The sequence below is a fragment of the Salmo salar genome, chromosome ssa03, assembly GCF_905237065.1.
Source record: "Salmo salar chromosome ssa03, Ssal_v3.1, whole genome shotgun sequence".
NCBI lineage: Eukaryota > Metazoa > Chordata > Actinopteri > Salmoniformes > Salmonidae > Salmo > Salmo salar.
Window position 1 is genome coordinate 30804875 of NC_059444.1, and position 27857 is coordinate 30832731.

Genomic DNA, 27857 nt, shown 5'->3' on the forward strand with positions numbered 1-27857 from the left:
ATATACACACTCACAAAACGTTATATACACACTCACTAGACTTTATATACACACCATATACACACTCACTAGACTTTATATACACACCATATACACACTCACTAGACTATATATACATACCATATACACACTCACTAGACTATATATACATACCATATACACACTCATTAGACTATATATACATACCATATACACACTCACTAGACTATATATACATACCATATACACACTCACTAGACGTTATATACACACCATATACACACTCACTAGACGTTATATACACACCATATACACACTCACTAGACTATATATATACATACCATATACACACTCACTAGACTTTATATACATACCATATACACACTCACTAGACTATATATACACCATATACACACTCACTAGACTTTATATACATACCATATACACACTCACTAGACTATATATACACCATATACACACTCACTAGACGTTATATACACCATATACACACTCACTCAAACACAATACACTGTAATTCCCACAGAAATCCCTCAAACATTCAAACTCTACATACGCACACACATAATACACACACGCATACCGACACAACGCCAACAAACATACATTATATATACAAAAGTATGTATCTAGACACCCCTTCAAATTACTGGATTTGGCTATTTCAGCCACACCCGTTGCTGTCAGGTGTATAAAATCGAGCACACAGCCATGCAATCTCCACAGACAAACACTGGCAGTAGAATGGCCTTACTGAACAGCTCAGTGACTTTCAACATGGCACCATCATAGGATGCCATTTTTCCAACAAGTCAGTTTGTCCAATTTATGCCCTGCTAGATCTGCCCCGGTCAACTGTAAGTGCTGTTATTGTGAAGTGGAAATGTCTAGGAGCAACAACGGCTCAGCCGCGAAGTGGTAGGCTACACTAGATCACAGAACGGGACCGCCCAGTGCTGAAGCGTGTAGTGCGTAAAAATCATCTGTCCTCAGTTGCAACACTCACTACCGAGTTCCAAACTGCTTGGAAGCAACGTCAGCACAAGAACTGTTCGTCAGGTGCTTCATGAAATGGGTTTCCATGGCCAAGCATCCGCACACAAGCCTAAGATCACCATGCACAATGCCAAGCGTTGGCTGTAATGGTGTAAAGCTCGCCGCCATTAGACTCTGGAGCTGTAGAAATGCATTCTCTGGAGCGATGAATCACGCTTCACAATCGGGCAGCCTGACGGACGAATCTGCGTTGGCGGATGCCAGGAGAACGCTACCTGCTGAATGCATTCTGCCTACTGTAAAGTTTGGGGGAGGAGGAATAATGGTCTGGGGCTGTTTTTCATGGTTCGAACTAGGCCCCTTATTTACAGTAAAGGGGAATCTTAACGCTACAGCATGCAATAATATTCCAGATGATTCTGTGCTTCCAACTTTGTGGCAACAGTTTGGGGAAGGCCCTTTGCTGTTTCAGCATGACAATGAACCGTGCACAAACTGAGGTCTGTACAGAAATGGTTTGTCTAGATCGATGTGCAAGAATTTGGCTGGCCTGCACAGAGCCTTGACCTCAACCCTATCGAACACCTTTGCGGTGAATTGGAATGCTGGCTGCGAGCCAGGCCTAATCGCCCAACATCAGTGGCCAACCTCACTATAGCTCCTGTGGCTGAATGGAAGCAAGTCCCTGCAGCAATATTCCAACATCTAGTGGAAAGCCTTCCCAGAAGAGTGGAGGCTGTTAAAGCAGCAAAGGGGGGACCAACTCAATATTAATGCCCATGATTTCGGAATAAGATGTTCACACAGTTTTACACATCATTTGCTGCTGCTACTCTGTTCTTTATTTTACTCTTATTATTTGCCTAGTCACTTTACCCTGCATTCATGTACATATTGACCTCAAGTAACTTGTACAGAGGTAAGAGTTACTTGAGGTCGATATGTACATTTATCTGGTACTGGTCCCTGTATATAGCTCCACATTGATCTGGTACTGGTCCCTGTATATAGCTCCACAATGATCTGGTACTGGTATTCCCTGTATATAGCTCCACATTGATCTGGTACTGGTCCCTGTATATAGCTCCACATTGATCTGGTACTGGTCCCTGTATATAGCTCCACAATGATCTGGTACTGGTATTCCCTGTATATAGCTCCACATTGATCTGGTACTGGTCCCTGTATATAGCTCCACATTGATCTGGTACTGGTCCCTGTATATAGCTCCACAATGATCTGGTACTGGTATTCCCTGTATATAGCTCCGCATTGATCTGGTTCTGGTCCCTGTATATAGCTCCGCATTGATCTGGTACTGGTCCCTGTATTTAGCTCCACATTGATCTGGTACTGGTCCCTGTATATAGCTCCGCATTGATCTGGTACTGGTTCCTGTATATAGCTCCGCATTGATCTGGTACTGGTCCCTGTATTTAGCTCCGCACTGGTACTGGTCCCTGTATATAGCTCCACATATATCTGATACTGGTACTCCCTGTATATAGCTCCACATTGATCTGATACTGGTACTCCCTGTATATAGCTCCACATTGATCTGGTACTCCCTGTATATAGCTCCACATTGATCTGGTACTGGTACTCCCTGTATATAGCTCCACATTGATCTGGTACTGGTACTCCCTGTATATAGCTCCACATTGATCTGGTACTGGTACTCCCTGTATATAGCTCCACATTGATCTGGTACTGGTACTCCCTGTATATAGCTCCACATTGATCTGGTACTGGTACTCCCTGTATATAACTCCACATTGATCTGGTACTGGTCCCTGTATATAGCTCCACATTGATCTGGTACTAGTCCCTGTATATAGCTCCACATTGATCTGGTACTGGTACTCCCTGTATATAGCTCCACATTGATCTGGTACTGGTACTCCCTGTATATAGCTCCACATTGATCTGGTACTGGTACTCCCTGTATATAGCTCCACATTGATCTGGTACTGGTACTCCCTGTATATAACTCCACATTGATCTGGTACTGGTCCCTGTATATAGCTCCACATTGATCTGGTACTAGTCCCTGTATATAGCTCCGCATTGATCTGGTACTGGTCCCTGTATATAGCTCCGCATTGATCTGGTACTGGTCCCTGTATTTAGCTCCACATTGATCTGGTACTGGTCCCTGTATTTAGCTCCGCACTGGTACTGGTCCCTGTATTTAGCTCCACATTGATCTGGTACTGGTACTCCCTGTATATAGCTCCACATTGATCTGGTACTGGTACTCCCTGTATATAGCTCCACATTGATCTGGTACTGGTACTCCCTGTATATAGCTCCACATTGATCTGGTACTGGTCCCTGTATTTAGCTCCACATTGATCTGGTACTGGTCCCTGTATATAGCTCCACATATATCTGGTACTGGTCCCTGTATATAGCTCCACATTGATCCGGTACTGGTATTCCCTGTATATAGCTCCACATTGATCTGGTACTGGTCCCTGTATATAGCTCCACATTGATCTGGTACTGGTACTCCCTGTATATAGCTCCACATTGATCTGGTACTGGTACTCCCTGTATATAGCTCCACATTGATCTGGTACTGGTACTCCCGGTATATAGCGCCACATTGATCTGGTACTGGTACTCCCTGTATATAGCTCCACATTGATCTGGTACTGGTATTCCCTGTATATAGCTCCACATTGATCTGGTACTGGTCCCTGTATATAGCTCCACATTGATCTGGTACTGGTCCCTGTATATAGCTCCACATTGATCTGGTACTGGTCCCTGTATATAGCTCCACATTGATCTGGTACTGGTCCCTGTATATAGCTCCACATTGATCTGGTACTGGTCCCTGTATATAGCTCCACATTGATCTGGTACTGGTCCCTGTATATAGCTCCACATTGATCTGGTACTGGTCCCTGTATATAGCTCCATTCTTGTGTATTTTATTTTATTCCTCTCGTGTTAGTTACGATTATTATTTTGTTAATTGTTTAAACTCTGCCTCGTTTGGGTTCGTAAGGTTCGTAAGCAAGCATTTCACTGTAAAGTCTACACCAGTTGTATTCGGCGCATGATAAATAACATTTGATTTGGTGCAAAATACCAAAAAGGTGGACTGCAAGGCTATAATAAAAATTGCCCACTCTATCTTCTTTTCTGGTTTTAAGGTAAATATTTTAAAGTATATCAACCTACTGTTGGTCAAAGTCTAAGGCTGTGTTTACTCAGGCAGCCCAATTCCAATTAAAACGGGTTTTATCATTGTAAGATTTTAAATAATTCAAAAAATACTATAATAAGTGCTCAAGTGGCAAATAGGGTTGAAGTTTATATCTGAAAGCAGCCAAGTTCAACATTTTTCATTTACCTGAAACTGTACGTTTTATATTGAAAATCTAAAATCAAGATGTCAATTTGTTTGTCTACATGCCATTTTAAAAACAATTACAGCAAACATCCTAAGCTTCCCAGCTGAGTTTGAATAAGACATCTGATTACCAATTTACATTTTGAACTGTTGGTTTTATTATAGCTAATAAATAACCAAATCATTTATGGATCGGTACATAAAATAAATTGGTCCTCAAACTTGAACTGGAAATATACCGTAAACTGGCATACGTGTCAACACACTCCCTCGTCTGATTGGTCGAGTAGGCGGGCCTTCAGACTTTGTGACTGTGGTAACTAGTTACGACCCTGTTGCTTACGTACTTACAAAGCTATGTAGTAAAAACCCACACAGTACCATAGATAGTCCTGAAGGCAGACAGTGCGGTATGGTAGATAGCCCTGAAGGTTGTCCCATGATTGTTGGAAGGTTGTAACATGTTGCGCCAGGCTGGCAGATGGGAGGAGGGGATAATAGCACCGCCTTGGCCCGCGCACTAATTGTCCCTAGCAGCTGTCACCTCGTCTGGTCCTCACCGTCACTACCATTACACGCCCATGTCTGTTTGTGTGTGTCACCTACCTTAGAGCATGTCCAAATGAGCCTATTCCTGTTACCTTGGGCCTAGCAGCACTAAAAACGGTTATTCCGAGAGAGAGATTTACTTCAGCTATTTGCACATTGTTACCACACTGTACATAGGCAATAATAACATTTGAAATGTCTATATTCTTTTTAAATGTTTTACTCTTAATTTCTGATTGTTTACTTCCCTTGTTTATTTCCCTTTTTTTTATTGTCTATTTCACTTGCTTTGGCAATGTAAACGTACAGTATGTTTCCCATGGCGATGATGCCCATTGAGTTGAATTGAATTGAGTGGGAGAGTGAATCCAGGTAGTAAAGCGGTTTGATACAACATTATTACAACATCTGTTTAATATGACACTATTGCAATTTGTTGAAATCTGTCTGCAAAGACGTCATTGCAACCAGTTTTGCCAGCTGGGAAAAGCAAGGATTTGGGTTTATATGGAGAAAGACAGGTCAGATCAAGAGATGACAGGCAACACACACACACACACACACTCTCTCTCTCTCACCCACCCACCCTCAGGCAGGTTCGGTGCCACATGCTGTGCGTGCCCCTACAGGAGGACAGCAATTTACAGGCCACAGAAACAGCTTGATTTCTTTCTTTGTCCTTCCTTCTCTCTTTCTTTCCCTCACTCTCTCTTCCCCCTATCCCTCTCTTCCCCCTATGTGTTGGGGCTTACTCACTTCCTCTTTCTTCAATATCTCATTACTCCTTTTCACTGTCAGCGGCGGAGAACAACAGCCATCAAGCATCGTTTGATAACAATAACAAGCCTCTGAAGGACACGCTACAGTATGTGTTATTTTTAGCACTATTTGACAGTGACGTGTCTCTACAGCTCCTCAGTAGCAAGGAGGGCCTTGATACATCACTTCAGATCGTAACAATCTCATACAGGAGGCGAGACAGAGGCCCGCGGCTCAAATGGCACCCTATTCCCAACACAGTGCACTACTTTTGACCACGACCCATCGGGCTCTGATCAGTGGTTGTGCACTGTGTAGGGAATAGGGTGCTATTTTGGGACGCAGGGAGATGTGAAAGGCAGCCAAGGCCAGGCAGCAAGGAGCCAGTTATAGCCTGAACACAAACCCTCCTCTACACTACAACCCATACGTCATCTGTGCCAGTCCACAGCACCTTAGCATGTATTGCATTGTAAGTAAGCGGGCTTGTTCTCATTCCCGCCCAGTGTGTCATGTTGGTCAGAGCCCTGAGGTACGGCGAGCCCAGACCCAGTGTGTCTTGTTGGTCAGAGCCCTGAGGTACGGCGAGCCCAGACCCAGTGTGTCTTGTTGGTCAGAGCCCTGAGGTCCGGCGAGCCCAGACCCAGTGTGTCTTGTTGGTCAGAGCCCTGAGATACGGCGAGCCCAGACCCAGTGTGTCATGTTGGTCAGAGCCCTGAGGTCCGGCGAGCCCAGACCCAGTGTGTCTTGTTGGTCAGAGCCCTGAGGTACGGCGAGCCCAGACCCAGTGTGGCATGTTGGTCAGAGCCCTGAGGTACGGCGAGCCCAGACCCAGTGTGTCATGTTGGTCAGAGCCCTGAGGTACGGCGAGCCCAGACCCAGTGTGTCATGTTGGTCAGAGCCCTGAGGTACGGCGAGCCCAGACCCAGTGGTAGAAGTGTATGTGTGCTGCAGTGTCTTGTTTCATTAGGGGGGTCAGCCTGATTACACGTGTGTAGCGAGGAGGAGAGGTGGTTCTGGAAGTGCTCTAGTTATCACACGGGGGAAGGCCTTACACTCTATTAAAGATGGAATCCGCAGTAGGGGAAACGGCACCACTGTCCGCCCCACCACCGTTGTTTTTCTTTAGTCAACAAGCAGAGCTGGTGGGGTTTGGAAGTCAGTTCCTCTTTGCGTGCGTGTGTGTGTTGGCTCGGAGAGGGGAAACCGTGGCCTTTCCTGATCTTGGGGAAGGAAGACATCTTGATAAACCGCTAGGTGGTGAACACCCTAAAGTAAACACACGCCTCTCCCTACTCACACACATATATATTTTGAATACTTTATTTGAATCCACCAATCGAATTTACTAAAAAAGGTCCCTTTCTCCATAGCACTCACAAGGTAAAGAAAGCACCTCATTCTCCAAACACACACACATACACAACAAGCCAAGACCATAGTGTCCTTTTGACCCGAACCCTATCCCCTGCATTGCTTCCATCCTCAAACCTTTAAATTGAATAGACTCCTGGCCTGGGACAACAAATAGAGTCCTTGTCCCGATGACTCGGTTGGCTGTAGCCTGGTTCTTGCCCCCACCAGGGTTGTGGGTTTGATTCCAGCATGAGACTAAAAGTGACCACTACATAACCATATTATCATTGTGATGTCAAGAGGTTGTGTAGATCCGATGTAAACAGGATGCTCGTGTGGGAGCCCCACCCACCCACTCTTCCCCTTCAATTGAACTAACCTAGACGGTGTAGTGGTCTGGTCTACACACAGGCTGGTCCACTGTGTCCATGTGACTGGGTGGGGAGGGAGAGCTACAGGAGCCGCCAGGGCAAATCAACACCCGGGCAGACAGAGGCTGTTTTAGGCCCACTGTTATCATTAGGGCTTTCTACTGCACCACTCCATATTGTTCCCCTTTTTAAAACGTTTGTTTCTGTTTTGGTCCGTCCTCATACAGGCGAACAATAAAGCCCAAATCACATATAGAGGAGGTTTATCACTGTCACTGAATCAGTGTGTGAGGGCGGGGGTTGGGTGTGTGTGTCTGCGCATGCGTGTGGAAGGTGTGTGTGTGTGTGTGTGTGTGTGTGTGTGGGAGAGAACGTGTTCCAACAAAGTCCTAGATATAGTGAGATTGCCAGTGTGACGTATTGAGGCTAAAAGCTGGTGAATAACTTGTCTGTTCAAATAATTTCTCATCCGACTCGCAAACTCAATTATGAAAATGAAATGGGTTGTACTGTAGTCTGAGCTCTGTCGTAGCGTCTCACTTCTGACCATGTGGTAAGGTACTGCATTGCACATGCTCAGTATTTAACCAGGCAGATGTCCATTTGCAAAGTCGGTTATTGATTTGATTTCAGCGTGAAAATGAGGCCAAAGCAAGCATGGCTCAAAGGTCACTGCATAGTAATGATACAGCAGGGAAAAAAGTGCTGATCAGAGTAGCTCATATTAAAATATAGCCCTTTGCCCTGGGCCCAGAGTCTGTTTTTCAGAACATGAGCACTTCCTTAGTGAATTTATTTTTCAACCCTAGTCTCTGACAATATCAAGTCTACTTCACAGTATCATGAGCTAGAAACGGGCACAAGCACTGTTCCCAGTTGCTTTAGGACCAGACTGAAAGCGCCAGGTACATATTGTGTGGAAGAAGGGGCTAGGTAGGCAAACTGTTGCCATTTTTAACCATTGCATGTGTCTAAAGATACAAACTCTGCCTACCAGCAGGCCCAGAGAGCAAATCAAGTTCAATACGGGTCTACCGCTGGCCAATCGGATGGCTCAGACGACCGTGTCTGCAGTAACGTAGCAGCCATTAAAGAAAGATACTGCAAAGTTGATACGGTGAGATTTCTAAACGTTTTAAAACCACGACTAGAGAGAGACTGTCAACGAATACAGCAAAGAGATGAGTTCATGCTTAAGTTCTCACTCAGCACCGTCAACACTTTGTATTCAACACTTTTATAAGCGATAAAATGCGCGTTCTTCCTATTTCCACTCAGCGCTTCAACAAGCAGTGCGGCAGTAATGCATGAGTAGGAAAGTGTATCTACAGGATTGTGTTGTTATTATTAGCGGCTTGGGTCTTTTTAATATCAAGAGATATTTCACTTTCTCTGTTCATAGGAGTCGCAACATGAATTTGTGCATGAGGCAGAAATAATGCAGTGCGACTCGAGTTTCGCCATTAGCCGTAAGACGATGTCCCTTTTTGGTCAGTGTCAGTGGAAGAACATCATAAGGGATGTTGAGAGGTGGACCCTCAGTCTGCTGCTCTCTCCCTCTGCTGAGACTGACCATCAGATGCAAGCACCATCTGCACAGTAAACAATAAATAAAAAGCACATTATTTAAATATATGCTCAATCATTACCGGTGCCTTCCTCATTTAAAAATAAATATCTATATATATTTTAAATGGCCCAAACAACAATGCTTTCATTGGCAGGGCAATTCAAGCAAAGCCATTTTGCGGTGATAATGTATTGGGGATTTAGCTTACTGCACAAACCTCCTTGCTACAGTACTGTTTTTAATTGGTTAATGTTGCATAGGCTTATGTTTTTTTTAAGTCATGTAAAAACAAAATTCTGAGCAGTAGATCTCGGCTTGCATTTTGACTCAAAGTGATCTTGACTCAGAAAAGGTTGGTGACCATTGTTCTACAGTTTTCCCTGTAAACAATATCAACGTTTCCCTTTACTGTGGCAATTGTGATCGAATCAAAGCAATATTAGCCACTTTCAATGCAACATACCGAAACAAAACGAACTATGCAAGAGATTTTGTTGTAGGTAGAACGCGTCGGAGTAGGATTCTATATTGTATTTATTATGGATCCCCATTAGCTGCTGCCAAGTGCATTGACACGCACTACTCAGCCGTACTTTACACAGACCGGTGTCACATAAACAATCAGAGCTGTAGTAGGCCTATATGCAAATAGACCATTGGCATATATGGATCTGTGCAATTTACTTTGAACTGGACTGTGTTTACAGCATGAGCGGTCGTGAGTAGATGCGCTTGGTTTGAGATCAAAGTGAGAGCTGCATGTAGCCACGTGTAAACATTTTGTTAATATCCTTTGCTAGTTAGTGAATTATTAGCCCAGTTATAGATCCTTTGTAGTCAGCAATAGGGGAGTGATTTCTTCCTACAAGAGTACAAAACGTGTACATTTGTAGACATCTTTGAAAAGAGTCAAGTAAAGAGATTTTTTTTGTCTTAATGAGGCAGTGTTGTATTTTGAGGCAGGCTTGAATAAGCTAAGTAGCCAATAGGCAGAGTGTAGCATAATTTGTCTGATTCTCTGTAATAATGGTATGGGAAGTGGTTTCTTGCGTCAAACAACACAACAACATTTTCAGTCACCTTATCTGAAAGACAAGTGGCTAAAAAGGTTCATGTCAAGCAATGCATGTTTTTATCCACAAGTCTCATGGAATGTAGGCCTACATTGAACACCACACTTTGCGCTCAAAGTGACCTGAAACTTGCTCAGTGGCGATAATCTTTTGAGGGTACATTGGTCCTGACCGGGGCTTGAACCTGGGACCTTGCAACTGTCAACCCTACACCTTAGCCATTACGCCAAGAGATCTGAACCTTATGAGGATGTCGCTAGGTTGTAAGCTCCCTACAATAGAGTAGGTAACTTGTGTGTAGTGTTCTCCAGTTGGGGGAGTTTTAAAGCGACGCTAAAAGCGTTAGCCCTGGGCCATGTGTCATACAGCATTCTCTCGTGTTAGTCTAACCGTCAGCGTGTAAGAGACCTGTGTTGAATTATTCAGAGCTGTAAGAGCTTGTCCTGGTACTTAGCACTTACCCCATAGTACTACCCCACCAGCTCTCTCTATCCCTGTCTGGATTGGAGTGGATGGGCGAGATGGAGGAGTGGTTTACAGTGGGTTACGTAACTGGCGAAATAAGGTAAACGCCGACATAAAGTGTCTTAATGCGGTGTTGGGCCGCCAGAACAGCTTCAATGCACCTTGGCACAGATTCTACAAGTGTCTGGAACTATCGCAGCGATGGACACCATTCTTCCACAAGAAATTCCATAATTTGGTGTTTTGTTGATGGTGGTGGAAAACGCTGTCTCGGGCACCACTCCAGAATCTCCCGTAAGTGTTCATTTGGGTTGAGATCTGGTGACTGAGACGGCCATGGCATATGGTTTACATCGTTTTCATGCTCATCAAACCCTTCAGTGACCACTCGTACCCTCTCCTATGGGAGCATAGCCATGGTAGCCAAAATAATGGCCTACCCCAGCATGTTTATACATGACCCTAAGCATGATGGGATGTTAATTGCTTAATTAACTCACGGTTAGTTAACAACTCAACCATGTAAATCAAAAGTATGTGCCCAGTGGGTGAGATCTCTTCTAGCCAAGGTAGCAACTGGGTATTTTTATACATGACCCTAAGCATGATGGGATGTTAATTGCACACAACTGTGTGGAAGCACCTGCTTTCAATATACTTTGTATTTAAAAAAAAAAAAATGTATACCTCATTTACTCAAGTGTTTCCATTATTTTGGAAGTTACCTGTATCTCTCTGACCTGGGGTTGTTTTCTGTCCGCATGTGTACTTACCCTACCCTACTACACTACCGGCAGCAGCTCCTTCTCCCTCATAAACCCAGTGTGGAGTGGATGGAAGAGATGTAGAGGGTAGGAGTGATTTACTGTTGTTTACAGTAATATGTGAGTCATTTTCTATGGCCTGGGGTCGTGTCCATTCTACATCAGATGCTTTGGCCTAGCGTCTTGGCCTAGCACACATGGTGGAGACATGAATAATAAAAGACAAGTGTACAGGTCGGCAGAGATTCTGTTCATAGATAGATAGATAGATAGATAGATAGATAGGAAAAGAACAGAGAGGCACATGCAAGTGGAGAAGAATGCGAGAGAGGTTGAGAGAGAGAGAGTTGGCAGGCCAGTTTGCAAGACGGAGAGCAGGTGGATGTTTTGGAGAGACAGAAAAGACAGATGGGCAGACTGATTGACAGAACAACTTGATAAATAAGCCATTTGGCAGGGTAACGGAGAGAACGAGGGAACACGTCACAGAGGAGATGAACCGATAGGTGAAGGGAATAAAGACAGCTCAAAGAATGACTTAAGAAATTAGTGTTGAATTAGTGGACAGCACCTGGCATCATCCGATCTATTATCTGACTATCACTGTTGTGTTTAATGCTATGCTAAAAGCTATTCAGCGCCGTATGCTAACAGAGTGCGGCATCAGTGCTGACTGTGACTGTTTTTAGCGCTTATGCTAACACAGCATTGATTTGACTGGGTGCTGAGCGCTAGGCTGCTACGCTATTTAACTATTCATATCTCTCAGGGTTGACAATATACTGTATGTACAGTATGTAAATAAACAAAATTATCATTATTTGCTTTATAGTAAATCATAATTACTATGTCACTTGATTAGCTTTGAGTTAGATTCAGGGCCAGTATACAGGTCTCTGTGCTACTGGCCCTGTGTTGAGTTAGCTGAATGCTAACTATGCTAACTCTAGCTCCCTCTCCTCTGTGTGTTGAGTTAGCTGAATGCTAACTATTCTAACTCTTGCTCCCTCCTCTGTGTGTTGAGTTAGCTGAATGCTAACTATGCTAACTCTCGCTCCCTCTCCTCTGTGTGTTGAGTTAGCTGTATGCTAACTCTCGCTCCTTCTCTTCTGTGTGTTGAGTTAGCTGTATGCTAACTCTCGCTCCTTCTCTTCTGTGTGTTGAGTTAGCTGGATTCTAACGATGTTAACTCCCTCTCCTTGTGTGTGTTCCAGGAAAGCCCCACAGCATCGAGAGCTCGGAACGCGTGCAACTGTCGGGGACGTATAATGTCCGCAAAGGGAAACTCCAGCTGCCAGTCAACCGCTGGACCAGACGCCAGGTGATCCTTTGTGGCACCTGCCTCATTGTCTCCTCCGTCAAAGACAGCCACACGGGCAAGATGCACATCCTGCCCCTCATCGGAGGAAAGGTACAGTAAGACACAGGACTGCTGTTACTGCCACTACTGACAATGTTCTGTGACTGGGTGGACTGGCAGCCATATTGAGAGTAGCCACGCCAGGAAGTAAAATCACAAAGTTCATTCTAATTCTATGACACCAATGTGGCATCCACAAACCTTACTTTACTCTTACATCACCAGCTTTCCATTTCCATGTGTCTTCATTCTTGACTCCGTCTAATCAGTGTGTAATCACAGAGCTAAATCAATAGTCAAAATCAAATCAACAGTCTTTAATCAACTCTGTGACAGAGTCCTGGTGAAGGGCCAATAAGTCATCGTTGCAAATCCATGTTTAATCTTCCAACATCCTTATTTTATATCTGCTTTCTCCACATTAAGTACTCTATACCCTAAATGGATTGTTTGGCCTTTATTCACTTTGTCCTCTAATTTAAAAGTCTTATCGTGGATCTGCCTAGTTTAGGCAGGATCCTCACGAATACATTTTCTGGCTTGGGATTTCACATTCCAAAAAAAAGGAAGTTAGGGAGGGAGCCTTTGGTTAATGACTATTATCCCTTTATGGCTTTATGGCTGTGTATCTGCAGCAGGGAAGGACAGATAGGCCTATTGAATAAGCCCTAAGGGCCCTCCTGAAAGGGTCTTTCTATCAGCCTGCCACATACTATATCTAGCCATATAAAGGACTGTGACTCCCCACATCCCACCGCAACCACAGCTCAAATATCATGTCATGTCAAGACACGAGCTCTAGATCTCTAGGTTCCCATTCATCTCCGCAGCGTGCGTTCATAACTGTATATGCGTGTTCGTGTATGTCTATGTTTACGCTTGACGGGAAATTGCAGCCTGAGGCCGTTTTAATACGAACATCTGAATGACATCACCAAAATGACCATGGCCCGTAACATGGAAGCCATTTTAAAAACGGGGACTGTCTTGTGTACTGAATAAAATCCCTGGATGCTGTATGTGTTATTTTGTTCTATAGGTATGTGTGTTTTCTGTATGCAATCGATATTTGTTCAGTCAATAGCCCTACAGGTTTGTTTATCTTGTTTGTCTGACTCTGAAGGCGTGTCTGTTGTCGTTGTCGTGTCTTAACTGGCGATTTGTTTTCCGACAATGGTTATCTTGAATGTGTGACTTCCCCTGGAGGTGTGAACTGAAGGTGTGTGTTTGTTAATGCTGTCTCTTGGCCTAACGTGGGGTGGGTGTGTGTGTGTGTGTGTGTGTGTGTGTGTGTGTGTGTGTGTGTGTGTGTGTGTGTGTGTGTGTGTGTGTGTGTGTGTGTGTGTGTGTGTGTGTGTGTGTGTGTGTGTGTGTGTGTGTGTGTGTGTGTGTGTGTGTGTGTGTGTGTGTGTGTACAGGTGGAGGAGGTGAAGAAGCATAGCCACTGCCTAGCGTTCAGCTCAGCAGGGTCCCAGAGCCAGACCTACTACGTCAGCTTTGACAGCTTCACAGAACACCTGCGCTGGCACCGACACGCAGCCAAGGTACGTCAGTGTGTATTTGTGTGTGTATGCAGAGGAGTACAGTTCGGGGTGAAACAGTAGCTCTCTCGCTCTCTCTCTCTCTCTCACTCATTCACTCACTCATACGCTCACTCACTCACACAAATGCTCACTCTCCTCTCTCTCATCCTAACTGAAGTAGGCCAAAGCCAGGAAACCAATTTTATAAATATTATCAGGGACGAGCGTGTCATGGAAGCCCAGGGGAACACTCAGAATAGAACCTACTGTAGGACTGGGAGGCGGAGTGGCATGAGCAGTAGTCACGGACTGGAGAGTAGCTAGTTAACCGTGTTCAGTAAGGGAAGTATTGTAAAGTACAGTAGTAAGGAGAGTATAGTGGAACTGGAGCGTATAATCGAGAGTATAGTAAGGAGAATGTAGCAGTAAGGATAGTAAAGTAGAGCAGTGTTTCCCATCTCCAGTGCTCGATTGACCCCATCACCACACATTTTTATTGAGAATCCCCGGACAAACACACCTGATTCAACTTGTCGACTAATCATCAAGCCCTCAATGAGTTGAATCAGGTGTGTTTGTCCAGGATTACAAGGTGTGCTGTTGGGGGTACTTGAGGACTGGAGTAGGGAAACACTTTAATAGGGGGTATAATAAGGAGAGTATAGTGTAACTGGAGAGTACAGTAGAGTATAGTAGTAAGGAGAGTGTAGTAGTAAGGAGAGTGTAGTAGTAAGGAGAGTGTAGTAGTAAGGAGAGTATAGTAGTAAGGAGAGTATGGAGAGTATAGTAGTAAGGAGAGTTTAGTAGTATGGAGAGTATAGCAGAGAGTATAGTAGTAAGGAGAGTATAGTAGTAGGGAGAGTATAGTAAGGAGAGTTTAGTAGTAAGGAGAGTATAGTAGTAAGGAGAGTATAGTAGTAGGGAGAGTATAGTAAGGTGATTATAGTAGTAAGGAGAGTTTAGTAGTAAGGAGAGGATAGTAGTAAGGAGAGTTTAGTAGTACGGAGAGTTTAGTAGATAGGAGAGTTTAGTAGATAGGAGAGTTTAGTAGATAGGAGAGTTTAGTAGTAAGGAGAGTATAGTAGTAGGGAGAGGATAGTAGTAAGGAGAGGATAGTAGTAGGGAGAGGATAGTAGTAGGGAGAGTATAGTAGTAGGGAGAGGATAGTAGTAAGGAGAGGATAGTAGTAGGGAGAGGATAGTAGTAAGGAGAGGATAGTAGTAAGGAGAGGATAGTAGTAGGGAGAGGATAGTAGTAAGGAGAGTATAGTAGTAGGGAGAGTATAGTAGTAGGGAGAGTATAGTAGTAGGGAGAGTATAGTAGTAAGGAGAGTGTATAGTAAGGAGAGTGTATAGTAAGGAGAGTATAGTAGTAGGGATAGTTTAGTAATAAGGAGAGTTTAGTAGTAAGGAGAGGATAGTAGTAAGGAGAGTATAGTAGTAAGGAGAGGATAGTAGTAGGGAGAGGATAGTAGTAAGGAGAGGATAGTAGTAAGGAGAGGATAGTAGTAGGGAGAGGATAGTAGTAGGGAGAGTATAGTAGTAGGGAGAGTATAGTAGTAAGGAGAGTGTATAGTAAGGAGAGTGTATAGTAAGGCGATTATAGTAGTAAGGAGAGGATAGTAGTAAGGAGAGGATAGTAGTAAGGAGAGGATAGTAGTAAGGAGAGGATAGTAGTAAGGCGATTATAGTAGTAAGGAGAGGATAGTAGTAAGGAGAGGATAGTAGTAAGGAGAGGATAGTAGTAAGGCGATTATAGTAGTAAGGAGAGGATAGTAGTAAGGAGAGGATAGTAGTAAGGAGAGGATAGTAGTAAGGAGAGGATAGTAGTAAGGAGAGGATAGTAGTAAGGAGAGGATAGTAGTAGGGAGAGGATAGTAGTAGGGAGAGTATAGTAGTAGGGAGAGTATAGTAGTAAGGAGAGTGTATAGTAAGGAGAGTGTATAGTAAGGAGAGTGTATAGTAAGGGAGAGTTTAGTAGTAAGGGAGAGTTTACTAGTAGGGAGAGTATAGTAAGGCGATTATAGTAGTAAGGAGAGGATAGTAGTAAGGAGAGGATAGTAGTAAGGAGAGTTTAGTAGTAAGGAGATTACAAGTAGTAAGGAGAGTGTATAGTAAGGAGAGTATAGTAGTAAGGAGAGTATAGTGGAACTGGACTAAGTGTTCAGTAGATATACAGTAGATATACTGGAGATGTACAGGAGATGTACAGTAGATATACAGTAGATATACAGTAGATATACAGTAGATATACGGGAGATACAGTAAATAACATGAGGTGGTCTGTTATGTCCTGTCCTGTCTCACTCACGGTTGACTTCCTGCCTTTCTAATCTTAAGACTCCTGACCTATCGATGACCTGTTAATAACCACCCTAGGCCACACACACACACACACACACACACACACACACACAATCCTCCCATAAATGCACAATCACCCCCCCAGTCACACACACATCCCAGCGGAGTCGGGATAATTATGTTTGACACCAGGTTTCCCCTTTCTCTCCCCTCCCCCGGTGGATCAGATGGTGTCCCAGAGGATCAACTCTGTGGACCTGTCCTGCTGCAGTCTGGAGCAGCTGCCTCCCAACCTCTTCTACAGCCAGGACCTCACCCATCTCAACCTCAAACACAACTTCCTCCCCACAGACCACCGTCTACACCAGCTACAGAGGTAGGTGGTACGGTCCAGGGGAATTGGGCACTCAGGGATGGGTTGGGTCTCAAGAAGGGGTAGGCTGGGGTGGGCTTGGCCTGGTTAAGTTGCTCTGCCTGGACAGATCTGAGCATGGCATGGTTTGGCTTGGTTGGCTTAGTAAAGAGTTGGACTGGGTCACAAATAGGGTAGGGCTGGAGCTGGACTGGGCTAGACTAGACTGAACTAGCCTAGATTGGAGTGGACTTGGCAGAATAGTGCTGGGCTTAAGATGCATGAATGGGGTAGTGTCAGTTAGTGGGCAAGGCAGTGGCAGTGGCCTTTGGTTTTGCAGACTTGAGCTGCTTAGGACCAGGCCTAGCAGAGCTGGGCAGGGTAAGGCTGGCCTGGGCTGGGATGGGCAGGACAGGACAGGGCCTAGTTGAGTTGACCTGGACAGTCGGAGTGGATGGAGTCTAGTAGGGTAACCCAGACCTGTCTGCCTCTGCAGGGAGGCTTTTAATATGGCCTGGCTCCCTCACTCTCCCTCTCAGTACTGCTCAGTGGGCACCATCTGGCCCCAGATTAAAGCACATAGCCAAGATGTACTGTACACTGTGTGTGTGTGTGTGTGTGTGTGTGTGTGTGTGTGTGTGTGTGTGTGTGTGTGTGTGTGTGTGTGTGTGTGTGTGTGTGTGCGCGCCTGTCACAGTCTTAGAAATCTAGAAGATGATTTGTCATTTAACTGCACGTGCAAGTGTGTCTGTATATTAGTGTCCTTGTAGTCTACGATGAGAGAGAGAGAGAGAGTGGGGGATTGTATGTGTGCGTGAGAGAGAATATTGGGTTGTGTGTGTGTGTGAGAGAGACAGACAGAGAGGCTGGTTGAAGGCAGAATTAGGGCATACAGAATCTTGATCACTGCCGATTAGAGTAGTGTGTGCATGTGCCTGTCTGATCCTGTCTGAATATGTGCCAGGACCGTCAACATTATACGAGGCTTTGGCCTTTTCATATTCTATATCCTGGCTAATGCAGGGGATAATCTGAATTCAAAAGACGGACATGACCGATGAAAAGCTGCTAGTTTGGAGATAAAAGGATATGATGTGATATGGAGGTTGTTTATGTATGAGGGTTTAATTGCTACAGAGCGTCCCTGCTGGGCATCAGACTCACAATGTACTAATGAGTATGACCTACATTAGTAGGGTCACTCATATTTAAAGTGTCACAGAGAGAGAGAGATGGAGAGGGAGAGAGGGAAAACACACACACACACAAAAAACATGGTCTAGACTCCTCAGCTCTCACTGTGTCTATGAGCATGTCACAATGTGTATTGGCTCAGGTTTGTGTGTGTGTTCAGACACACACTTTTCTTGAGAGAGTGTGTGAGGAGCTAGGTTTTCCCACCAGAGATGTTTCCATCGAAGAGGCTGTGCGTGATGACGTAGTGCACATCAAAATAACTTTTGCAGTGACATTCACATGTATTGAATACAAACTACAAGTTAAATGGGTTTCCATCGCATTTTCAACTCTACACATTTATTCCTGAGGTGCTGACCTGTTGCACCCTCTACAACCACTGTGATTATTATATGACCCTGCTGGTCATCTAGGAACGTTTGAACATCTTGACGAACGATCTGGTCTTAATGGCCATGTACTCTTATAATCTCCACCCGGCCCAGCCAGAAGAGGACCGACCACCCCTCAGAGCCTGGTTCCTCTCTAGGTTTCTTCCTAGGTTCCTTCCTTTCTGGAGAGTTTTTCCTAGCCCACGTGCTTCTACATCTTCGTTGCCTGCTGTTTGGGGTTTTAGGCTGGGTTTCTGTGTAAGCACTTTGTAACATCTGCTGAAAATACATTTGATTGATTGATTGTCACAAACAATGTTGGGTTACATAGTCAATGTCAGCTATCTGAGCAGCTAACCAATCGCTGCAGCTGTACATAGCCCATCTGTAAATAGCCCACCCAATCTACCTACCTCATCCCCATATTGTTTTTATTTACTTTTCTGCTCTTTTGCACTCCAGTATCTCTACTTGCACATCACCATCTGCTCGTCTATCACGCCAGTGTTAATTTGCTACATTGTAATTACTTTGCTACTATGGCCTATTTATTGCCTTACCTCACGCCATTTGCACACACTGTGTATAGACTTTCCATGTGTAACTCTGTGTTGTAGTCTGTGTCGCACTGCTTTGCTTTATCTTGTTCTCAACTAGCTTACCTGGTTAAATAAAGGTGAAATAAATCAAATACAATGTGCCTTCTCTGGTCTTGGCACGTACCTCTAGCCAACAGCTGGCAGATACAATGTGGGTATAGCCTACCTGATGATATTATTATGGACAAAAGAGCAAGATTAGTTTTATTTGTCAAATGTCAGCCAAGCATCGATCGGCATGTCACCAGAATTAGACCCTTGATGTTTATTGAAAGGAGCATCAAGCTCATCACCCTGCGCTTTCACCACCCTGTGAAGTTCATCTCAATTTATAGAATCTGTAGCCTAATAAACGGCGTGGCTTTCCCGCGTCGTAGTGGGAGGACCACACAACATATCATTGCGTGACTCTAAGTTTACTTCAATATGATTGCAACGATATCAGTATTTGCCCATAAAGGCGTTTCCACCACCATTTCTCGCATAATTCATTTTTACCGACACAAAAAGATCCCACCTTGTCTAGCGTATTTTGTTTTGCCGACATTTTGAAAGTTTACGGACAAACGTTCTGTTTTCATCAGGCCTGTTGTGACATTTTATATCTGACATGTACTTTACTCACATAAAAAGGTTGGATGGAAACCTGGTTTGTCTCCCTTTTTGTTTCCCTATAAACACTGGGTTTCCGTCACATCATGGCATCTGACTATTTAGTATTTTTCCCAGTGGTGTCCCTCCTCTCTTTCTCCCCCTCCCTACCTCCCTCTTTTTCTCTCTCTCTCTCTCTCTCTCGTCCTTCATAACTTTTAGTCAGCATTATAAATATGATAATGCACGGGGTCAAAGGTTTAAACATATGCACGGAACCAGATCCAGCCCCTCCCTGTGTGATGACCTTTGTAATAGAGCATTGCATTATGGGATTAGGGGAGGGGCTAGTATCTTACACACCTGATTACCCATATTTGATTGGCACATCACTCTCTAGAGCTAATCTGGCTAATCGGGGGGGGAGAGAAAGACAGAGGGGGGGGGGGGGTATGTGTGGTGTTAGTCAGCAGATTTGAGCTGGTGATCTACAGGAGCACAGGGTTGTCCCGGCCTCCTTGTCTCGTTCAGCTCCTCCAGGAGGACACCTCCCTCCCTCCCTCAGCTGGAATTAAATGGCCTTGCAAATTAATAGCCCTGTCATCTAGCTTCCCTTTTTCTAATAACACATGATGGAGGGGCTGGCTGGGCTGGCTGGGCTGGCTGGGCTGGCTGCGTGCGTGTGATCGATTCAAAGCATTGCCAGACTAAAAGGCAGCAGACTTGTTTGTGAGCGTCAGCTTTGATGCGAACATGGCAATCGGCCCAGGAGTGGTGGGGCCGTGTGCCATCCCCTCTCTCTCCTGTCCCCTTTCCCCTGTAAGGGTGACTTGCCTGAAGGTCACTGCTGAACCATAGGACACAAAGCCAAATGCCACTAGCCTCTGGTGTTGCTACTGACAACACACACCTTGCCTGTTTCCTCTACATGACAATGTATTTGTATTTTCATTTTGACTATTGAGTCAGACCACTGACTTTGCTAACTCCACAATATCACAGATGTGTGATAGTTAACATTTTACCACAGTATGACAGAGGAACGGAAAAGGTCAGAGAAAGTCCCATAGTGTTTTGACGCTTGTTTTAAACTTTGGGAGCATTCTAACAGAGTGCAGTTACTCGTATAAGCGTGTGGTTACCTGTGCACAGCAGCACACCACTGTTGAACCAACAAGCTACATAATACTTATTATAAATTGGCTGGTTCCAGCCCTGAATGCTGGTTGGCTGAAAGCCCGTGGTATATCAGACCGTATACCAATGGGTATGACTAAACATTTATTTTTGCTGCTCTAATTACATTGGTAACCAGTTTATAATAGCAATAAGGCTCCTCTGGGGTTTACCAATTTACCACGGCGGCTAAGGGTATATTGCATGATGCCTAAGAACAGCCCTTAGTCGTGGTATATTGGCCATATACCACATCTCCTCGGGCCTTATTGCTTATATATACTACTCACAACCTCTCTCTCTCTCTGCTCCCTCTTCTCCCTCTCTCTGCCAGGTTCTCTCGTCTGCGCAGCCTCAACCTATCTAATAACCAGCTGGGTCAGTTCCCCGTGGCCATCTGTGACATCCCCACCCTCACCGAGGTCAACCTCAGCTGTAACTTCCTGACCAACGTGGGCCAAGCTGTGGGATCCATGACCAAGTAAGAACCCGAAAGTGTCTCGGGGTCAATGGCACCCTATAGAGTACCACAGTATGAGTGATGATACCCATAAAACCTAGCGGTCAAACAGGGAATTGGTTCCGATCGTTTTTCCACCATTCATTTTTCCTATAAAGGGTAAGCCTACATGAAACGCAGCCCTTATTTGAAGTGTTTCCAAAATCCCCTTTGACCGCTAGGTTTTATGGGTATTATGACACCACCACTGTAGGGCTCTATTCCCTGTATCGTGTACCACATTTTCCCCCCAGAGGCTCTGGCCAAAAGTAGTGCACGTCATAGGAAATAGGGTGCCATTTGGAATGCGTGCAAGGGGTCAATGGGCATATAGAGAGGCACAGAGAGGTTGCTCTTAACCACAGTTCTAGGATCAGATGACCTCACCCGCGACCCTAACCTTCAACATGAAGTATCAGTGGTTAGTGTTAGTTTCTATCCATCTCCTCCAGACACAGGAGACAGTTGGATAGGTTAAAGAAATACCATAGATATATTAAACATGTTTCATATTTCAGATGATTGTCTGGCGGTCTGACGGTAACCTGAAGTGAATGCAGACTGAACTGACAGGACAACTGCCAGTAGTTCACGTGGGGTGATACTTTAGGACAGGAGAGAGAAACTGTGATGAGGTGGTGTCTGCTTCCTCTCAGCTGTAGTAGCTGAGCTCCTCTCGTCTAATGGAAGGATCTGGAATGCAGCCTGTGAATTCCTCAGTATGCCCCGCCGAGCCTCAATGCTACTACTGCCACCTCCTGGTGGTAGAGAGAAAGACCTTAGTGTCAGAACGTGGAGAATAACATCGTTGGAAAAGGGGACTCGGCTGTTTTAATGTAGCTCTTTTGATTGTACCTGATCACCACACATTAGACAGGGGTTCTTAAAATAACAGAGAAATGTCAGCGTGTTTTTTCACACAAAGTTAAAATGCTGTCTTCTCACGTCATGCTCTCTCTCTCTCTCTCTCTCTCTCTCTCTCTCTCTCTCTCTCTCTCTCTTTCTCTAGCCTGCAGACGTTTCTCCTAGACGGTAACTGTCTGAGTGAGTTACCCAGTGAGCTGGGCTCACTCCAGAGACTGGGCTACCTGGGCCTGTCCTTCAACCAGTTTACCCACGTGCCCCAGGTGTTAGAGCGTCTGGCGTCCATGGAGAGGCTGTGTATGGCCGGCAACAGCCTGGACACGCTGGTGCTGCAGAGCTTCAGACTGCTCCGGGTCAAACACGTCGACCTACGGTACGCAGATAGACAGATAGCTAGACGGACGGACGGACAGACAGACAGAGAAACGGGCAGACAAGCTCGATTCAGATCCTATCTACAGCTCAGTCCAGTCAGAGTATCCTCATAACAAGCAGACGTCAAGTTTTGCACCCAGGCCAAAACATTGGGTGTCCCGTTTTGTCCCCATTGCATGTACAGTAATGGCAGATGCATGCAACTCGTTCACCAAATGAACACCATGCGTGTTTTGTCCATTCTTATGATCTGAACACACCTACACCTAGCCGTAATCACGTCTAAACACCCGGTGGGAAACATTCAATCGCAGAATGTTTATAATCCAGTGCATGTGTAGACACGTTGGTGTTGTCGGCCGGACACGTTTGACTGGACTTGTCTCTCGATTGCAAAATTCAAACAGTGAGAGGAAACTACACTAAACTGTATGGAACAGAACCAGGCTGAACAGAAAGTCGGCAGGGAACAGAACCAGGCTAAATAGACAGTCAGATGGAACAGAACCAGGCTAAACAGAGAATCAGCATGGAACAGAACCAGGCTAAATAGACAGTCAGATGGAACAGAACCAGGCTAAACAGAGAATCAGCATGGAACAGAACCAGGCTAAACAGAGAATCAGCATGGAACAGAACCAGGCTAAACAGAGAATCAGCATGGAACAGAACCAGGCTAAACAGACAGTCAGATGGAACAGAACCAGGCTAAACAGAGAATCAGCATGGAACAGAACCAGGCTAAACAGAGAATCAGCATGGAACAGAACCAGGCTAAACAGACAGTCAGATGGAACAGAACCAGGCTAAACAGAGAATCAGCATGGAACAGAACCAGGCTAAACAGACAGTCAGATGGAACAGAACCAGGCTAAACAGAGAATCAGCATGGAACAGAACCAGGCTAAACAGAGAATCAGCATGGAACAGAACCAGGCTAAACAGAGAATCAGCATGGAACAGAACCAGGCTAAACAGAGAGTCAGCATGGAACAGAACCAGGCTAAACAGAAAGTCAGCATGGAACAGAACCAGGCTAAACAGACAGTCAGATGGAACAGAACCAGGCTAAACAGACAGTCAACATGGAACAGAACCAGGCTAAACAGAGAATCAGCATGGAACAGAACCAGGCTAAACAGAGAAACAGCAGGGAACAGAACCAGGCTAAACAGAGAATCAGCATGGAACAGAACCAGGCTAAACAGAGAATCAGCATGGAACAGAACCAGGCTAAACAGAGAATCAGCATGGAACAGAACCAGGCTAAACAGAGAGTCAGCATGGAACAGAACCAGGCTAAACAGAGAATCAGCATGGAACAGAACCAGGCTAAACAGAGAATCAGCATGGAACAGAACCAGGCTAAACAGAGAATCAGCATGGAACAGAACCAGGCTAAACAGAGAGTCAGCATGGAACAGAACCAGGCTAAACAGAGAATCAGCATGGAACAGAACCAGGCTAAACAGAGAATCAGCATGGAACAGAACCAGGCTAAACAGAGAGTCAGCATGGAACAGAACCAGGCTAAACAGAGAGTCAGCATGGAACAGAACCAGGCTAAACAGAGAATCAGCATGGAACAGAACCAGGCTAAACAGAGAGTCAGCATGGAACAGAACCAGGCTAAACAGAGAATCAGCATGGAACAGAACCAGGCTAAACAGAGAATCAGCATGGAAAGTCCCGTAATCATTACTAGACCGATGTCCTCCCTGCTTGGGAAAGAGCAGGCTTTGGGTGACTTAGCATTATTTGTCTAGTTAATACTTCACTCCTGTCACGACGATGGGACGTTCACTGAAGTGCCTCTGTGTCGTGTTGTCAAGCCCAGGACCAAAGATCACATGTGATTGTAGCTAGAGATGAATATGGTGTGGTCTGTTCTTTGTTGTCGGCCGGTGCGGATTTATCCAGTCTTTTACAAAAAATATGTAGAAATGTGTTGAGTGTCAGGTCATTTGGCACGTCAAGCTGTTACTGAGTAACCCCGATGGGGCATACACAGAGACGGGTCCGTTGAGATCAGATTTCAAGTATAGCAGAGGAGACCTCAGTACATTTATTTGGTCACAATTATGAGATATCAGACCATCTCTTATTTCATTTTTTATGTATTGAACCTTTATTTAACTAGGCAAGTCAGTTAAGAACAAATTCTTATTTACAATGACGGCCTGCACCGGCCAAACCCGTGCGCCGCCCGACGGGACTCCCAATCACGGCTGGATGTGATTCAGCCTGGATTCGAACCAGGGACTGTAGTGTTGCCTCTTGCGCTTAGATACAGTGCCTTAGACCGCGGTGCCACTCGGGAAGGATTGTAGATATTGAACCAATGTGTTCGTTTCAAGTAAAATCAGATTTATCAGATCAGATTTCAAAATCCCCTTAGTTGACAACTCCAAAAAAACACATTGATCTTGATCTGATGAGGGTTAATTAGGCTACGGCCCATACTGCCTACTGTCCAATTATGCTTGACCTCTAACCTCTGCCCTCTGTGCCATCAGGCTGAATAAGATCCGGGTGGTGGTTCCAGACGAGCCAGACCTGCTGAGACACGTGACCCAGCTGGATGTGCGTGACAACGGGCTGGAGGAGCTGGATGCTTCCCTCTTCCCACGCCTGGAGGTCCTCCACTGTGAGAGGAACCACATCGCCACCCTCAAGGTCAAGGGCTCCATGCTCAAGGCCGTCTATGCACAGAACAACGGTGGGTCCGCGTCCCCAGTTAGAGTCCATCGATGCCTGCTGTGCTTGTAAGGATGTAGGAGGGTGACGTTGCCCCTAGACGCTGATCTTGGGTCAGTTTTGCGTTTTCCACACTAATGGTTAAGGCTGAGATTGGCGATAGGTGAAACAAATGCCACTTGCCGCCCCGGGTGAATTGGTTATTCTTTTTGTTTTGAGGAAATGAGCATCCAGCGTCGTCGTAAAGAAATATAACTGCTGTTCTATTGCACGTGCAGGGCGAAAAAACAGCATTCTCTGTTAGAAGTAACGTCTTTGTTGTTGTAATATCGCAAACGGACGTGGGGAGAGCCTACTGCGTCTGGAATTCCTCCTCTATTGCCAGTGTCATTCTCAGTCTCTGTCACCAGCTAGCTACAGCGTCTGCTTCCATTCGTCACGTCACACCCCGTCGGTGGTTTAATGCTCCCTAATGTGTTCTTTTCTATAGAGCTACGGGAGCTGGAGGTCAGCCCAGTGCCCTCCACGCTCACCTACATGGACATCTCCAGGTGAGGCCAACAACTTCCCTTCAACACTCAACATTGCAGAAAATACTTTACGGACACTCTAAAACGTAGCATACTCACAAAGCCTCTTCAAACCTGACCTCTCCCCCTCTCTCTCTCTGTAGGAATCGTATGGAGGCCGTCCCAGAGTGGCTGTGTGAGATTAAGAAACTAGAAGTTCTGGACATTAGCCACAACCTCGTTACTGAGCTCCCAGCACGGTCAGTTTTTCTTGCTCTCTCTCAATTCAATTCAAAGGGCTTTATTGGCATGGGAAGCATTGCCAAATGTAAATCTCTCTCTCTATCTAACGCCAGTCTCTCTATCATCTCTATCTACGGTCTCTCTCTATCTACGGTCTCTCTCTCTCTATCTACGGTCTCTCTCTCTCAATCTACGGTCTCTCTCTCTCTATCTACGGTCTCTCTCTCTCAATCTACGGTCTCTCTCTATCTACGGTCTCTCTATCTACGGTCTCTCTCTCTCAATCTACGCTCTCTCTCTATCTACGGTCTCTCTCTATCTACGGTCTCTCTCTCTCTATCTACGGTCTCTCTCTCTCTATCTACGGTCTCTCTCTCTCTCAATCTACGGTCTCTCTCTCTCCATCTACGGTCTCTCTCTATCAATCTACGCTCTCTCTCTATCTACGGTCTCTCTCTATCTACGGTCTCTCTCTCTCAATCTACGGTCTCTCTCTCTCTATCTACGGTCTCTCTCTCTATCTACGGTCTCTCTATCTACGGTCTCTCTCTCTATCTACGGTCTCTCTCTCTATCTACGGTCTCTCTCTCTATCTACGGTCTCTCTTTATCGGCGGTCTCCCTGTCTATCTATCTCTAGCTACGATCAGTCTCTCTCCCAATGGCTCAATACTTTTTCAACCAGGAAAAGCCCATTGAGACCCAGAGTCTCTTTTTCAAAGGAGACCTGGCCAAGAAGGCAGCGACAATAAATGCATTACAGAATGAAAACATACAACAATACAGTACAATACAACAACATGATCCAGCCTAAAAAAAAAAACATTTACACTCCTCTGTAACAGAGTCTCCCATCACAATGTTAATTCATTCAGTGTCACTAACATATCTAGATGAAGCATGGATTGTAGACTATTCCATGCCTCTGGTGCACAAAACGAGAAGGCAGTCTTGCCTAATACTGTGAATGTCCTGGGGACTGCAACCTAACAGACATGGTAACTGCTAGTGGTGAAGGAGACCAGACTACAGAGGTAAAGAGGGAGTTTACCCAAAAGGGCTTTGTAGATGAACACATACAAATGTAGCTTTCTGCGCATATAAAGTGAGTTCCAACCTACCATTTGATACAAGGTGCAATGGAGGGTGAGTGACTTGGCATTTGTAATAAAGTGCAAGGATGCATGATAAACAGAGTCCAGTCTCTGTAAGACAGAGGAGGCTGCATGCATATACAACAAGTCACCATAATCAATTACAGAGAAAAGTGGCCTGAACAAGCTTCTTTCTAGCCATAAGTGGGAAGCAAGCCTTAATACGAAAATAAAAACCCAATTTCAATTTAAGCTTCCTCACAAGATTGTCCACATGAACTTTAAAGGACAACTTGTCATCCAACCATATACCTAGGTATTTGTAGGATGACACTTTCAATGGATAAGCCACCAGATGTGACACGGCTAACCTTCTCTGGTAAAGGTCATGCATTTAGTTTTTTGTAGATTCAAGACCAGTTTGAGGCCATGAAGGGAGGCCTGCTGTGACTGAAAAGCAGTCTGGAGCTCTTCAACAGCCTGAACCAGAGAAAGAGCACAGGAATATATGACTGTAGCATCTGCATATAGATGTCACTTTGCTGGTTGCATCCCATTTCCCAAATCATTAATAAAAAATTGAGAATAACACAGGAGCTACAATGGAACCCTGGGGCACACCTCTATTAATCTCAAGAAAACTAGACTTGTAATTGTCAGTATATACACATTGTGTTCTGTCAGAAAGATAGTTCCTAAACCACTGTACTGCCCCATCACTGAGACCAATGTTACTGAGTCTAGTTAGCAACAATTCATGGTCAACTGAATCAAATTCCTTTGATGAATAAACAAACAGAGCAGCACAATGTTGCTTTTTATCAAGCACATTCATGTCTTT

The 27857-nt window shown here is 44.9% G+C and overlaps 1 protein-coding gene across 1 annotated transcript in view; it reads left to right on the forward strand.

Annotated features, from left to right (window-relative positions):
• Positions 1 to 27857, forward strand: part of LOC106599727 (PH domain leucine-rich repeat-containing protein phosphatase 1) — an 85617-nt gene that overhangs the window by 45092 nt on the left and 12668 nt on the right. The window contains exons 2-9 of the mRNA XM_014191031.2: positions 12479 to 12675; positions 14043 to 14168; positions 16678 to 16826; positions 21071 to 21217; positions 22245 to 22472; positions 24991 to 25193; positions 25662 to 25722; positions 25845 to 25940. Of these exons, the coding sequence (XP_014046506.2) occupies positions 12479 to 12675; positions 14043 to 14168; positions 16678 to 16826; positions 21071 to 21217; positions 22245 to 22472; positions 24991 to 25193; positions 25662 to 25722; positions 25845 to 25940 (1207 nt within the window). The remainder of the gene's footprint in view (positions 1 to 12478; positions 12676 to 14042; positions 14169 to 16677; positions 16827 to 21070; positions 21218 to 22244; positions 22473 to 24990; positions 25194 to 25661; positions 25723 to 25844; positions 25941 to 27857) is intronic.